General features: G+C 38.8%; 1 protein-coding gene across 1 annotated transcript in view; it reads right to left on the bottom strand.

The window, feature by feature from the left end:
- Positions 1 to 16,077, bottom strand: part of LOC102780475 (protocadherin-15-like) — a 213,590-nt gene that overhangs the window by 186,833 nt on the left and 10,680 nt on the right. The window contains exon 2 of the mRNA XM_087844645.1: positions 236 to 386. Within this exon, the coding sequence (XP_087700771.1) occupies positions 236 to 368 (133 nt within the window). The 5' untranslated portion in view covers positions 369 to 386. The remainder of the gene's footprint in view (positions 1 to 235; positions 387 to 16,077) is intronic.

The following is a 16,077-nucleotide window of genomic DNA, read 5'->3' as shown; positions in this document are numbered from 1 at the left end:
TAAAAAGTAAAAGTGATTACATTCAAGATCCCCAGACAAGACCTTGTCACACATGAAATCCTGAAAGAATCAAAAACCCTGCACTTTACTACCTAAAATAAGCCTTGACTCAAAAAAGTCATGCACAGTGCTGATATTAAAGCAGACTGAATTACTGAATGAGACACATAAGACAAAACAAAGAGACAAAGTGGAGAGGGAGGACAGTGGTCATGCAAAGAGAAACTCGCTTTACCTTCTGTGTCTTGGCCAAGGCAGGTTGATAGCATCAGCAGATACAGGACTCCCATTCCTGTTACACTCGACCATTTGCACCAGCCCCATGACAGCGGCCCCGTTAAGCGCATTCTAACCATCTTCACCACCATGCTTCACCAAGCATCCAGCTGGGCGAACAGAGAGAGACAGAGCAGACAGTTAGTCCCAATCAACTGATTCACTTTTAGCTGTGCAGTGTGCAACATTGAAAGCAGCAGCATAAAAACATCTGGTGGCCTCACTCATTGAAAAATAGAGAAAAAAAAATCAAGTAAATTGCAGGTGTTGCCTTTATGTAATGCCTGACCCGTACCCAGGGTCTCAGTGAAATGCAATCTGGAAGCATATTTAGAGATTCTCTCCACAACTAAAAGAAACAGGCAGCAGGCAAAAGGAGTTGCAGAGCATTTGATTGCAAGTCTTCTGAGAGAGCAGAGAGAATCTGCAGAGGGTTATGGATATGGTTAAGCTTAGATTAATGTAATGTGAAAAACACTTCACCTGCAGTCTACTCCCTTGCATTTGAATCTCAGCTTACCAAGTTTGACTTCTTGGAAATGGATGCACTGATTTCCCATCCCTTCAGTAGAAAAATACACTTTCCATATCGACATCGCCCTCCATTACATCCCTATGGGTGAGACACCATCCCAATCCAAAAGCTCAGATATCATTTAATATTCGTTTTGTGTCTGTACCTCACAGCCACTTCGTGGCAATCTAACATCTTTCATCAATCGTTGTGCTCGTGCATGAAAGCAAATGATTGTTTCACAGGGATTGCCGCCACAATGGGAAATATAGAAACCTGTGGATGATGAGAGGAAAGGAAATATTTTTGTGCAGTGTAAAATGCCAGTGGTGCTAACAACATCTCAGATCTTGCGGTGGAAAATGTGTCACATTTGAAATGCTCCACAGAAGAGCAGAGAGATATATTAAGCTGGCGTGCATGCAGTCTTGTCTGTGTGTGTGCATGTGTGCGAGTGTGTTTTAACCACTTAGGATGAGATTCATTAAATGTCATAGTGAGAACACAGAGATGAAGGGGAAAAAGTTTCTTTGAAGTTAAAGAAACATTTGTATACTGTCTGAGTCTGTGTGTACATATCTATTAATTGGTCTTGGATTGGTTTGTAGCGGCATCATTTAAAGTAAGTTCAGTTAACTACAAGGAAAAACATCTTTCAGTCACTCACGATACTGACACACAACTCTACATTAATCTAAACACTCTCAGTCAAGGGTGAGCCACACCTAAGCTCTCTTATGTATGATCTAAGGTCTGGTAACTGTCTGTTAATGTTCAAACCCTTGCAATTTTAGCTTTTAATTGAACGCAGTTCCTACCGATCAGATATTTGTTAAATGTCACGGCTTAAACACAGAGCTGAGTACAAGGGAAATTCAAAATAGCACTCATAATATCAAATCAAGCACCTCCATGCTGTGCTTTCATCTTTCTATCAGAGCTGTAGCGTTTTTCTGCACAAGGTTTCAGTTACTTACATCTGTAGCTACAGAGGACGAGTCAAGCACCGACACTGACTGGTGTCTCTTGTTAAAAGTTCATTTCTCCCATTCATGGAATTCAATTACGTAAAATATTCGAGATATTGAACTATAATATGCAAGCACCTTACCCTTGTTTCATTCTTTATCTGATTATTTTTGCAGTCACACTGAGAACATTATTTAATCTGCATAAAAGATTACCCTGAGCAGGACCTTAATATACTGATACTGAACTCAACTAGGGTTATTCGGTTAGGACAACATTAATTGCTCCTCATCATGCAAAATCTGCTGTCTGTTTAATTAGAGACTAATTTACGAATCTCCCGTGGCAGAAATTCCTGTGACAGAGTCAAATTACTTTTGCCCAACCCTCTGAGTGGAGATAAAGTTGGCTGACAATGAAAATAAAACTGTGATATTCCACCAAACCTCTGAGGGGAAACCCTGTAGTGACTGGGACTTGAACTAAGAGCAGCTTTATTTAACAAGTGCCTCTTAGACTAAATGATTCTCATAACCGAGTATGACATATTAATAACAAGTTTTTCCAGCTCTACGCGCGTACGTTTCCAGCTTTAGAAATGACAGTGTCACAGCAAGCCTGCAGGAATCTTAAAGCTCCTTGGATATTGTAGAGACATGCTGTCTCAACAGAGAAAGGATGTCTCAGCTTCAGAAGAGGGAGCCAGAACAATGCCCCAGGGCCCAGAAGGTAAAAGCAGCCCAGCATTAAGCGGGCACTTCCACACTGCAAAGAATGCATATATTTGCTGTCAAGTCCTGGATCTGTCTTGGGAGCCAGAGCTTAACTTTTTTTATGTAGTTTACATTTTCCTTATGAACTGAATTTTAGCTGCACATATTTACTCAATTATTCCAAACTCCACTGATTAAAAATAGGCGGAGCTCCTGAAAAGCTTTGCTGGCACTGGTCGTGCTGGAAAGTGTATTACTGTATGTGTGGGATCGCTTTTATGGCAACAAGTGTCTTTTAGCAGTATTTTAAGTGTTTAACAAGCCAAAGCAAAAAAAAAAAAGTTGCGTAAAAGAAGAAGAGAGCAGAATGAATGCACTGTCAGGACTTTAGATTGGAGTGGTTGTGTCAATGAATTTGCCGAGCATAAGGTCGAAAGATGAAGTACTGATGGGTGAGCAGTTCGTCTTTCTGCTTTTGTAAAGAGCATGTGTGGAAAATCTGTAAAAGATCTAGAAGTTGATCCACTGGAAATGATTCTTGAATGAAGGATTCGATAATGAGGGATTCGCTTGTTTGGAAGGTTACCCCATCCGGTCAGTCTGTGGGGACCTGTGGTTAATGGGCTTCTCCATTTTTTCCCCCATGCCACAGTTGTCTTTCTGTTACTTTAGCAAGTTGCATTTACTCCAGTATGATGTGGTGGTATGTCTGCCCCGGGGCCAGTCACGGAGGTGTTAGGCCTGTGGGCAGATGGGTCTAATTTTTATGAGTCCTAAATGTTTCAAAACTTTGAGTGCACATCTTACACACATCATTGTTTTCATCCTGTACATTGACACAGTGCCTCTTTCTATTAAATATGCAGACATTTTCAGAGCTTCTACCCCTTCCAACATGAACCACCCAGATCAATCAAAGTTTGAGCCAAAACTGCAAGCGAGGCAGCTGTTTATTCTTTTCTCTTTTTTTTAAAGGGCCAAACAAAATTATGCCAGTGTGTTACATAATGACATACAGAAGTCACCGATAGAGGGTGAGAGTCTAAACAATGCAAACTAGCCAGCACTGGAACCTTTATAGTGGAATTTCAGCTTTGCAACTGTGTTTAGCTATTAAAAATCCTATAAAATGCATAACAAAACTGAAAACCAAGCAATCAAGTGAGCACACTAATAAACTACAGTGTCAGATACTCAGAAAACAGCCACAAAGTAAAATAAGCTAAAGGAGATAAGTTGCTAAGTGATTGTCTTGACAAATTTTATGTGCGTATTCATGAATTGATTCATTGCACTTATATACATACTGCACAATGTGATTAACTGAATCAATTAATCATATTCTGCAGCTAAATTGTGTGGCGGTTTGCACTGTGCATAACAAAATGCCAGCTCACTTGGCTGCTATTAGTGGTGCTAGCGCTAGCAGGCTTTTCTTCTTTGCATCCATGCCCTTCTGCTCAATGTAGTTATGCATTGTTCAGATTACAAGAGGGAATATGGCAGTTTACGCTACCACAGCCAAAATACAGGAGTTGGCTATCTGTGTCCTTTCATAAATAGCCATGTTACAGTCATGGCTAATGCTTGTGTTTTATGGCTTATGTTTCTGTATAGTTGCTAAAAGCAACTGTGAATAATTATTTAGCCGTTTAGCTCCATTAGCTCCCTGTTAGTAACCACTATCTTCAAAGCAGTCTCTTCCTCCTCTTTGCCTGCTTAGATCAGCTCTCCTTTCACCTTGCTTGTTTACAACCTTCCATCACGGAGCGAGCTGCTGCTGTTTGCTGGGACTAGAGGCAGTTTGCTGAGTAACATCTTACAACTGATAGTTTATTGCCATTAACAATAATAAAATATGATGCCAGCTAGTATTTCTGGTGCTGACTAGTAAGAGAAGGAATGCTCTAATCATCTACTTGCATTCACCCCTAAAAATCATGGCATCATTCATTAAAGCTGATGAACCTCTTTAGGGAAGCATGGATGTCATATTGTGATCCTGATAAAACACCAAAGAGCTCAAAAGGTGAGTTTGAAGTGTATTTAAATGACAAATGAAACACAAAACATAATTTGTCAGAGTTATAAAGTATTAGTGGATTTTTTTCAACATAATTGGGTCAATTTTATATCATAAATTTAATCATTTTCCCCAATAATCAACCACAGGTGATGTTATATTCAAGGTTCTCAAATAACCTTAACTCCTAACTCCTAGCAAAATCCCATGATGCATATTTAATTTGTACATTGAGCAACTACAAGCATACAGATATCCTAAAGTGTACAGGCTAAATATGTCATGGCATTTATTATGGACATGATGTGTACAAGCATAGCAGATACAGTATGCAAATGAAATTTAGATGTATTTTGAATAATAGCTGTCATCAGTTTCCTTTAAAAATGGTTTAAAAAATAAAACGTGCTTCAGGGTCAAGATGTTACTTTCGATTAAGTATGTAGCCACTCAACAACAATTATTTTAATTGTCACACAAACAATTATGAGTCACAGTTTCCTTTGAAGCCCAGTCACCCTTTGAAAGTGAGACTCTCATAAGTTAAAATCACTGAGTTCATAACCTCAAACCTTAACAACCATGGCAGTATTAATCGTAGGTATAGATTTGTGCTTTATTAGACGTCATATTAAAAAAAAATGACCTCTGACTTTGAGGTCAAGGTCAGTGAGATTAGGTGATAAAACTGTGGTATCAGTTCGAAAACCTGGCGTCGCCTCGTACTCAAGTTATCGCATTGACAAACTTGGGTGAGCAAGTGCTTAGGGGACAGTTGGAAGGAAAAACACCCTTTTAACAGGAAGAAACCTCCAGTAGAACCAGGGTCAGGGAGGGGCGGCCATCTGCCGGCACAGGGTGCGGGTGAAGGAAGGAATGTCCCATGAATCATTCGGACATTAAAAATCCACCCAAGAGATGAACCAGTGCTCTGTCTACACAACATGACAGAAAACTTTATAAAGAGCCCATTTCAGATCTTTTGCATAGCCTGTCACAAAGACACATAATTTGCTCAAATTTCTTTAGTTGAATCTATGAAAAATGCAAAAGATATCAAAGTTTGACAGGCACAAAACAGTATTTTTGCACCAACAAGATGATTCCCAAAGCGCTATGAGCCAAAAATCTGCCTTATATACTGGATTTCCACTTTTGTTTGCCCATGTTCCAATAAATTCCTGCACCTATTTCACATTCTCCTAGAAAACAGAAATGAAGGGGCTCAAAATTTTTTGCACAGTACTGTATTATCAACAGACATTTGTAATCAATAAATACTGATTTAATCAGAAGGTCTTTTGTTGATTCACTAAGCCTAAATGTCTACACTGAATATGCAAACAAGATGAGGAAGTTCATCTGAATGAAAGCTTGCTTCAGTAAAAGAATGTTACACTGCGCTTCTGCCAAGCAATATGACCCCAGCTTCCTGATTAAGTGTAGATCAATCACAATTAAAGAGATACAGACAGAAAATCCCAGCAGCTTTAATCAGAATTATCAGGCTTGAAAACACTGACAGGCTGAAAAAGCTGCCACTTATTTTAAAGTGATATTGATAAAGTTAATGTGTCCTAAATGTGCCATCCACTTTAATAAATGCTAAATTTATGTGTAATTACAGAAAAAAAGGGGAAAAAAGGCTTGGAAATCACAATATTTGTATCCATATGGCGAACTTAAATAGGACACACTTAAAAAAGAAGTCTAAGAGTGCAGAAGTTATTTTATGCCAGTTGGCTTTCCTGGTTGAGTAAATATAACTTTGCTTTATCAGTGCTACAGTCAACTATAATGTTTTAGAGATTTAACGGTGGAATATTTGATCATAGAGCTAAAAACAAGGATTCTTTTTGCTGAGCCTGGCCTGCAGTCCACATCAAAACACTGCACTTGTTTTTTGCGTAACTAGTTAATACACCAAAGTATACATTTTTTGGTTTATTTTAAGAGAAATGTGCCACATAGATGTTAGCTATATTGTGCCAAAGCTCATTTTTAACGCTTGTTCCTTGTCAGTGGTTGCCAGCGTTGTGCTAGTTGATGTAATAAAAGACGTCAGTACCAGACAGTTACAGGGAATTAAAACAATTTGGCTCAGTCAGACAGCTAGACAAATATATTTCAAAAAAATCCATTTAAGAACAGCAACAATCCATCTAAGGAATTTGTTGTATCAATAAAAACACATTTTCATATACATTTTTGGACTCATCTCTGTGAAAAAAGAAGTTCTGGATCACAACTGTGAGACTCTTCCTGCGTGTGCGTGTCTGTGTTGGGCTGAGTCGCTGCCTCATGTTTAATTCCCTAAAGTTGACAGAGCACACTGGCAGACAATAGTAGGCCATGTTGTAAGCGTCAGTAACCAGGATGAAGTGTATTAGGGCTGAAGGCGCTTCTCCTCTGGTGGAACTTCAAAAACTTTTATTCCTCCAGAGAGGAGCGGAAATACACCCAGAAGAGAGCGAGTGCGAGAGAGACTCAGACAAAGGAAACGAAGAGGAAACGTGGAAATGCAGTGGAAACAGAAAAAGGAAACGGAGAAAACAGAGAACAAGAGGAGGGGTGGGTGGAAGGGGGGGGGGGGGGTGGTGGCAACAAGAGATTACTTAAGGAAAAAGGAAGCAAGAAACAAAGAATAAGACTTTGTCCATGTCAGTACTACACAGACAGAAGAAAAGAGAAAATAGGAAAGAGCCAGCGTCTGCGCCCTGAACTTTAAAGGTGACTGCTTTGATTCAAAGGTTTGCTTAATAGCTTGATTTTTTTTCATTTAGAATTTCCATTATTCTGATGCATTTCCAAACCACTCTTTATCTGAACAATCAGTTACTGAACCAGCCTGCTTTAACCACGTATTGAGTGCTCCAAATGGTTACATTGCATTAGCAACCACAGCACAAAGCTAATTAGCAATATTACATAATGGCTTTGTTTAAAGTGTTGCATTTCATCCTGTTTTTACACCAATGCAAAACCTACTTCTATTTAAAAAAAAAAAAGTTAAATTCACTGCATTGCTTCAATAGGACACGTTAACAGACAATCCTGCTGCTTTTATGCCTCCCTGTCAGAACCTGATATTAACCAAGCAACCGAGAAGAACATAAGTTATGACAGTGATTCATTTGTTTATAGCATCCTAAATAGCTAAAGCAGTTATCTAGATTAGTTATTTGTAGAAAATCAATAAATACGTTTATGTACAGCTATAATATATCTGAACAAGGTTAACCAAGCAAAAATTTGGATCCTGAATCACCATCGACTTCTAGTCTTTTCTCAGCATCTTGTCATGATTGACAAAAATACTTCCAAACAGTCGGATATAGTTCTTAAACATCCGCTTTGGTGTCCTTTTTATATTTTTTAGTAAGCAAAAGCTTCTATACAAGAATTGTCTTCTACTTTTTTTTATCGATTTGTTTAAGCTTCTTAATCTTAAAAAAAAAGAATAATAACATGGAAATACACTTAAGTGATGACTCAAACCCACAATTTTGGGTCCAACATTTTTCCTAAACCCTTGAAGTTTCTGTCGTCGTACCGTGACCAGTTTTGACCATAGAGATGATGTCAGGGTTTAATTTATGTGCTCCTTAAAACTCCTAATCAAATCTTGCGGTGGCTGTAGCTCAGGCGGTAGAGCAGGTCATCTACTGATCGGAAGGTTGGTGGTTTGATTCCTGGCTTCCCCTAGTTTGCATGCCAAATATCCTTGGGCAAGATATTAACCCCAAATTGCTCTCCGATGCATCCATCGGAGTATGAATGTGTGTGAATGCTACTTAGAAAGCACTTAGAACAATGTGCTTGTGCGAATGGGTGAATGCACAAGTTGTGTAAAGCGCTTTGAGTGCTCAGAAGAGTTGATCCATATCCAGTCCATTTTACCATCTTCAGTAGATGGGCAGTTTCAAAGGCATTAAAATACTGGTACATGGGACACTGTGAGCTTTTAAAAGCTCAGCTTAAAGGTGTGCTATAAATAAATTATGCAAATAAAAGTCTGTAAAAGGTACAATGACAACTGACTAGTTTTGTGAACTCAACAAGGGAAACAGCAAAGTGGCATTTTGGAAAGACAGGTGCCCAGAGGACGCATTAAAGGCCTAGACCTGGAAGTCGATACGTCACATGTTAACAAGAGGATACTGATCGCAGGGTGGGGAGGAAATAAGTAGAGGGTATAGCCAACATATTGGAAGGATAAAGAAGGTAGAAATAAGGTAGAAACAATAGCAAACAAAAAAGTTAAGGGCCCTAAAAACAAGCGAACAAATAAAACAGACAAGCTCTGGATTGGAAAAAACAAAACTTTGGGCTTTAAACAGATGAAATATTGATAGATAACATGTGTTTTGTTAAAAAAATAGTAATAGTAAGAAGCTACGTAAGTTAACCTGAAACAATAGGAGAAAATAGAGACGTTGACATGCTGTTTCAAGTTGTTCAGCTCCTTTTTTGTTTGTGATCAGCTTCTTGTCGCTGCGTGTGACTGATGAGAGATTCTCGCCGTCACTCTGACTGACTGTATATGTGTGCGCGCAGAAAAAGACAACAAATCAAAATATTTTCCTTTAGCTGTCACGACCGACATCTGACTATGTCTTTTCTGTCAGTCCGTCTGTTTTGCCTGCCTGTGTTGCTTGTATAAGTGTGCGTCTGTCTGTTTCTTTTTTCAGTGTTCTGTTTGGTTTGTATCTTTCACAGTTTCTATGCTGCCAAGACAAGAAATTTCCCTCTTATTTTCTGTTCCAACAGATGGCTGACAGCCTTACTGAGCAACTTACTGTTGGGTTTACTGTCAGGCTCAAGTGTGCTGGACACAGAGCAAAATGATCCGCGACTCGTCGCTTGTCGGATGGTCTGTAACAGAGCCGTGGTGACAGGACGGCAAAACACAAAGCACGGTGATGTTTTTTTTTTTTTCCCAAATCCTATTGACTCAATAGGATTTCTTTTTTGTGTATCATTCAGCGTTTAAGTGGACTTTGAAACATAAAACAAAAGAGTAGCTTCCAATAATCCTGCACACGTAGACAACATTTAGAGTCTGCTTTTTGTTCCTTGCATAAGCTTGTATAATTCTATCAAATGAAGTCTAGAGAACACGTATAGATGAGATTTACAGTAATACGTGCCCCTGCATTTGGAGTTTGAACAGCCATTAAACCACTTCGGTGGGATTGCAACATGCTGATTAGGGATATAATGCAGCAGCATCAGAGAGCACACACACACACACATACACACATACACACACACACACACACACATCCACAGTGTTGACTAGGCTCATACTGTTCTGCCAATCTCAGCAAGTGTCACAGGGACAGGCGGCACCTGCTAGTGTGAAGAAATGGTAGCCAAATAACATCATTTCCCTTGCTGCGCCCAAGTGGACAGAGAAAAATATTTAGTAAGAAACAGAAAGTAAGCTCATATTTTCAAACTGTTTTTAAAGCCTCTGGTCTTAATGCTAAGGTTCTGAATTGATAGTTTTCAATAAGTGAAAAAGAGTTTCAGAACAAGAAGAAACTAAAACTCCCTGATAAAGGAAGGTGCAAAAAAAGAATATAAGAATGTAACCTAAGGAGCTTGGAAAGAAAAGAATCTGGACTTCTTTAAGTTTCCTTGAAGATGTTTCACCTCTCATCCGAGAAGCTTCTTCAGTTCTGAGAGTAATTGGTGAAGAGTCCCAGATTTTAAGCCCTATGGGAGTGTCCCCAGCAGGGTCATGAACGCCCTATTGATCCTCTACCTAATCACATGAGCTAAGGTGTGAAAACGGGTGTAGGTCACAATCAGCCAAGGTTTTGGGTAAACCCATTGTGAAACCTAGCCCCACCCTATCACGTGATTTCCTGAGGTCAGATGGCCCAGGATGTGAGTGGGCGTAAGCCACCGCCTCTGTTCAAAGAGGGCCATTCATAGTGGACATGGATGGCTTCTTTTACTCCTCTTTCAATGAGCAGTGCAGTTCCATGCTCCTCTTATTATCCAGGGTAACAAAGTTTTGTCTGAGTAGAATAAAACGACTCGTAGCCAAAAGGCTTCTACTCAAACAAGAGCAGAAAAGATAAACAAAGGCAGTAACAGAGCCCAATAAATAAGTTTATAAGTAAATAAGGAAAATGTAAAAATGCAATAAAGTTTTTATTTTATTGCTAATTAAAGCTAGCTAACTGTTTGTATAGCAGTGAGATGTTTTAATGCTCTCTTAATGCCACCTTTGAGCAAACTCTCACTCTCACCGCAAACTCTCATTCTAAGGCTTCCAAGTTTGTCTTCTGCTGCTTTGTGGGGTTTCATCTGTACTCAAGTTGCAATTTTTATATTTTCAGTGGCACTTGAAGCAGTATTGGAGCCAGAATACTAAAAGATAGGATTACACTGCCACATATTCATGTCAACAAAAACTGACACTTGTCGCAGTAACATTACCTCAAGTGCTACCAAATGAATGAAGCAATTTGTAGAATTTGTTTGCATCTGCCTCAAAGGGTTTTCCTTTTCTAGATGTAATCAGTCTACTATTGCTGAGCTCGTGGAAAGCACAATAAAACAAAATTTAGGCTGCGGAAATATATGTATCGATTAGTTGTGTCAACCCAGAAGGAAAAAGAAGGAAATGGGCAATGCAGAACAACATTTGTGAATATACAACAAATTGACAAAGCCAGACAGCAGAGAGGGGCTGGAAGTGCAAACAGAAGAAGAAAATGAAAAGCAAGTTTGCATGGAAGTCAACTGAGAATGAAAAGATGAAAAGAGAAAAGGTGACAAAATAAATATGGTTACTTAAACGAGGAACAGAATAAAAGATTAAAGATAAAAGAAAGCAAGAAAAGTAGCAAATATCAAAGTGTGTCACATTTTACAGGGTAATTATGCACCAAAGCATTAAAAAGCAGCAAGGTATAAACATAAGTGTTTCTTTTAATTATACTATATATTAGTAACACTATACCAGCAATACTATTTGCAGTCTTGAATTATTTAAATACAGCAGAGGTGGTAAAGCAAGACCAGTTTAAATTAGTGGGCACTAAGAGATCCAATGAGGGAAGTGAAGTCAGCTGAGGACAATTTAGCCGCATAGCCAATGTATTAATTCCACATAGGACAACCAGTGAGTCGTTCACTGAGTATGTTTTGTCACATATTCCAAGGTCTGGTTGCATATAGGGCCTCTTAATAAAATTAATCCCTTTAAGTTCTTTTCTCTTGCTTTTTCAATAGGAAAACAGCTCTCGGCTGGCTGGCTGTGAGAAAACTTACAATTGAATTCAAGGTTTACTTGGTATCAGAGTGGAAATCTTATCAGCGCTTCTTCAGTGAGTATGAAAAAAGCAAATGTAAATTAAGTCATGTTTATCTATCTGCTCCTGTATTCTTAAGAAGTGGCTCAGAAGGCATAGGAAACCCTTTATCTTGCCATTGTGGTGCAAAGTAAGTGCACAGGACGAGCAGGTGTGGCCGTTTACCCGCCAGGTGCTTGACAGACAGATGCTGTTAACTAAAGACCTCAAGGCAGTTATTGCCACAGACTGTATCTCAGTGTAATTCATGCATTTACTCGCTGGTTTGTGGACTCGTGTTTTGAAACCATTATAGCATTTTGGTGGTTCTAGTCTAGTCGTAGAGTTAGTCCTCAGCAACACAAGTCTTTAAACTGACCCCAGAAACCACTGTTTACCAGGGTAAAATGTGTATTTCCTTACTGGATGATGAGTTACATTGGTTACAAACATGTATAGCCTTCCTGCTATTGCTTTGGTCCCTAGCAATGTTGTATTGCACTTTAAGTTTTACTGTCATTCTTTCTGTCTGTAGACAAGATGGCAACAAATACAGACTGCAATTTGGTGGCAACTAAAGCAATCGCAAGGAGGTTTGTGGTATAGCACACTCATTGCTAACCACTGAACCTAGCGACAGCAAGCTTAACCTTAAATGACAACTCAAGTTGGTTGGGGAATACGCAACCAACTAAGGCAGTATGGCAGATATTTCTGGTTCCTATAAAAAGGGAGTAAAAAAAAAAAGGAGTTCTTCCTTCCCGCTGTCACCACAAGCTCACTGATAAGGTGTCATGTGATTACTGGGATTCTTTACCTTATAACATGAAGAACCTTGAGGTAACTGCTGTTGTAAATTGGCAATATATGAATAATTTAATTTAATTTAACTGAATTGCATGCCACTGCTTGCACATTTTCAGATCTTTTTAAACTTAACTACAAGCTGTCTGTCTGTCAGTGATCCTGCAGGCATGGGCATGTCTAAAGGGTGGAGGAGGGAGGATAAGCTCCGCTGCCTAATTGGGTTTAAAGTTATTACGACTACTTGGATGCTGCTAGAGCTGTCCTGAAAGAGAGTTTGTTATTGCTCATGATTGACACCCTTACCAAACAACCCCATACATATTTCATCTTGAAATTAAAAAAGAATCATCACTGGTGAGCTAAACAATGTGTCAGTGTAGCCATAAACACTCCTGTGTCTTTGCTCTACATCAAAAAATGAAGCCTATAGCTCCTTATTAGTGGACTGAACATTTATTTCCTGTCTTTCTTTAAGCCTTCATAATTTTTTTCCTTTTCTCTTCCTGGGCAGATCTTTGCAATGCATCACACAATAGTGCAAGTGCTGATGTATTCACATGTTGCCTCTCACATGTGAGGGAGTGAATAATGAGGCATGCCCCGTGGTTAACATGGAGTAAGTAGGTGTTAACTATGACAGATTGTGCTGCCACTAGTGACCATGGCTGATCAGTCAGATAGCCTTCACCTCCCTTCTCCTCAATTATTTCACAGTCACATAACTGTACGGGTGGCAATAAATCTCACATCTCATTTAATGTGGTTGATTTCACCTCTAATGTCATAGTAGGTTCAATTTCCCTTAGTCAGATACTTTTTTTTTTTTTTTGTGAAAAACTCCAGCTAACAATGAGTGAGCTTGCAACAGAAGCAAGTTGGGTTCCAAAATGAGATATTAAACATTTAAACATTCAAAAGTGGTACCTGCTTTACACTGCAGCTAATTGTTCAGTGTCCCTATTCACTGCTAAAAACAAGAAGAAGAGTCGATGGTTTTGGTTTTCCGTTAATATTTTTGTTTCCCTTAATTTAATAAATTGTATATTTTTTATGTTTTTCTTTATTTAAGTCTGAAAACATCGTGTATAAAACCAAAATGATGAGCTATATCATCGTGCTCTAAAGAGTTTAAAGTGAAACTCTGAAATGTATTTACAAACTACTATTGGTAAGTAATTGAAGACAAAAAAGCTAAACAGCTAGCATAAATTTATAGCCTGTAAAATGGGAGTCTGTTGGAAGGAAACCACTGTCACTCATTTATTGTAGGGCATACATGGAATGACATCTATCACAAGGAAATGTCTACTGGACTGTGACAGACATCAATGATGGAAAAAATTATTCTCTGTCTGCAGTGTTGCATTTTAATAGGCTATATGTTTCCCTGAAAATTCTAAATTCATTCACTTCAAGTCTACTTTGGTCCATTTTGTTAACAGCAGGTATTCAGGAGTAATAGACACATTTATAACACGTTCTTTCAAGTAGCTGACATGGAATCAAACCCATAGCACTGTTAGCTCCGACCAGGGCTCTCCATTCTCACTGAATTCCCTACATTAAAATTTCAGACTTATATAACCTGCCTCTGTCAGCCTAGTGAACTAATTCCTACCCTCGCTGTGCAGACCTGACATACTGCCCTGGAACAGGCTTGCACGCAATCCACAGCTGCCAACACTGCTTAAACGTTGTCACCTGAGTCTAGCTGCAACGCTGCTGATCCAATGATCTGCAGAGCGCTGATCGGCACAAAGCTCTGTTTCAGTCATTATTTCATAACTTATTAATGAAGTGACTGAATAAATTAGCAAATGTGTAATCCAGTGATTCCAGCTGGTGAAAACGGATCCTGCGTTGTTATATGTTACAGTGTGTTAAAGAAGATTCGGATCCTTGGTTTATTCCCATCAGAGAGTTTTGATATTAAATAATTTGTGAGAATATTTACACTAAACACTTGACAAACAAGTGAAAAACAATTAAGTCAACAATAATGCAAAAGTGCTGTTGTCTCAAAGAACATTTAAAAAAAAACCTCAACTGCTTTCTTAAATGAACATTGCTTTGAAAAACAAGGTCATGAGTATTATACTGGATAGCAACAGAGAAACACTTACCATCTTCAAAACACTTCAAATCTGACAGCTTTGTTAATTATTAACAACAGCGGGGAGAATGAAGAATGGATGGGAGAGGGCACACGGGTGAACGGGTGAAAATAATTGGTCGTAAAGTTTTCGGTCGGTTTTAAGTTGTGGGAAAGGGAGCAGGAGAAAAACACAGAGAAGGAAACTGTTGGAGGGAAATAGGTGGAAAACTAAGCGTTTGCGTTTTCAATTATCTTCTTAGTCACAGCGTGTTCATCAAACATGCATCAGCTCCTGTACATCAAAGAACATTAAGTTGCTAATGCTCTGAAAAAAGGAAAACAAATAAATCCACTATGTTTTTATGTCGTGAAAACAAAGAGCGTATTGCCCCAGTTTGACACGACACAGCCGACAACACGGCTCAGATAACAGTCTGCTGATCCTACTAAAATCTCACTGCTTGTCTAGGATTCCACTTGATGCTCAGTCGTGCCATATATTGTCTTTCAAGAAAAGTCTGAATGAGGCTCAGTTGAAGCTACTCATTATTATACGTTATTATGTAAAGATATGTTAATTCCCAACAAGATGTTTTGTAATCTGGAATGTGGGGAATTTTTGCAGTAAGGGACTAAACAAAAGGTCCGCAACCTTCAAACTGCAAGGATTTTAAGAAGTTGCTGCATATTTAAGCTTGGTGTCAAGTCTCCAAAACTGGCATTTAATATGAATAGTTATGTTGGTCTGTCTTTCTCTATTTCCACAATTTGTCAGTTTATGTTCTTGTGTGTTACTTCACACAAATTCTTTTTCCGTAACCTTAAAATATTGTAGAATTAATTTAAAATGTTAAACTATTCAAATTAAATCACCGGTAATAATCTGTAAGATTCGGTACTGAATAAAGATTGCCAAGCTTATTTCAGCTTCTTTGTGTTTTTATTTGTTTTCTCAACAAAGAAAAAGTCCAACTCCTAAATTATTAAAATTCATCCTGCAATGCGCAGCACATCAATTCCATGTTCTCAGTCCATTTGTCATCAGCATGTCCTGGTTTCTCAACGTGGTTGAGGGTCTCGCCTGGGGACCCTTACTAGTGACATACCCTGGCCCGTGATTTGAACCTATTGCCAACACATCCAGCAGAGGCACCAGAATATGGGCGAAACTTGATTTAAGTGACTATGAGTGTAGCATGACTGTTGGTATTTCAGAAAACACTGATCTATTGGGATTTTCTCACGCATTCATTTCTCCAAGAAACAAAATATCCAGTGAGCGGCAGCTCTCTGGGCAAAAATGTCTCGCTGATGAGAGAGATCACAGGAGAATTGCCAAACTACTTTGAGCTTACAAGAAGGTAATTACA

Source organism: Neolamprologus brichardi, chromosome 8 (assembly GCF_056152115.1).
Source record: "Neolamprologus brichardi isolate AB-2024 chromosome 8, ASM5615211v1, whole genome shotgun sequence".
NCBI classification, from domain to species: Eukaryota; Metazoa; Chordata; class Actinopteri; order Cichliformes; family Cichlidae; genus Neolamprologus; species Neolamprologus brichardi.
The sequence above is the reverse complement of the archived record's forward strand: the minus strand, read 5'-3'. Positions and strand labels throughout refer to the sequence as shown.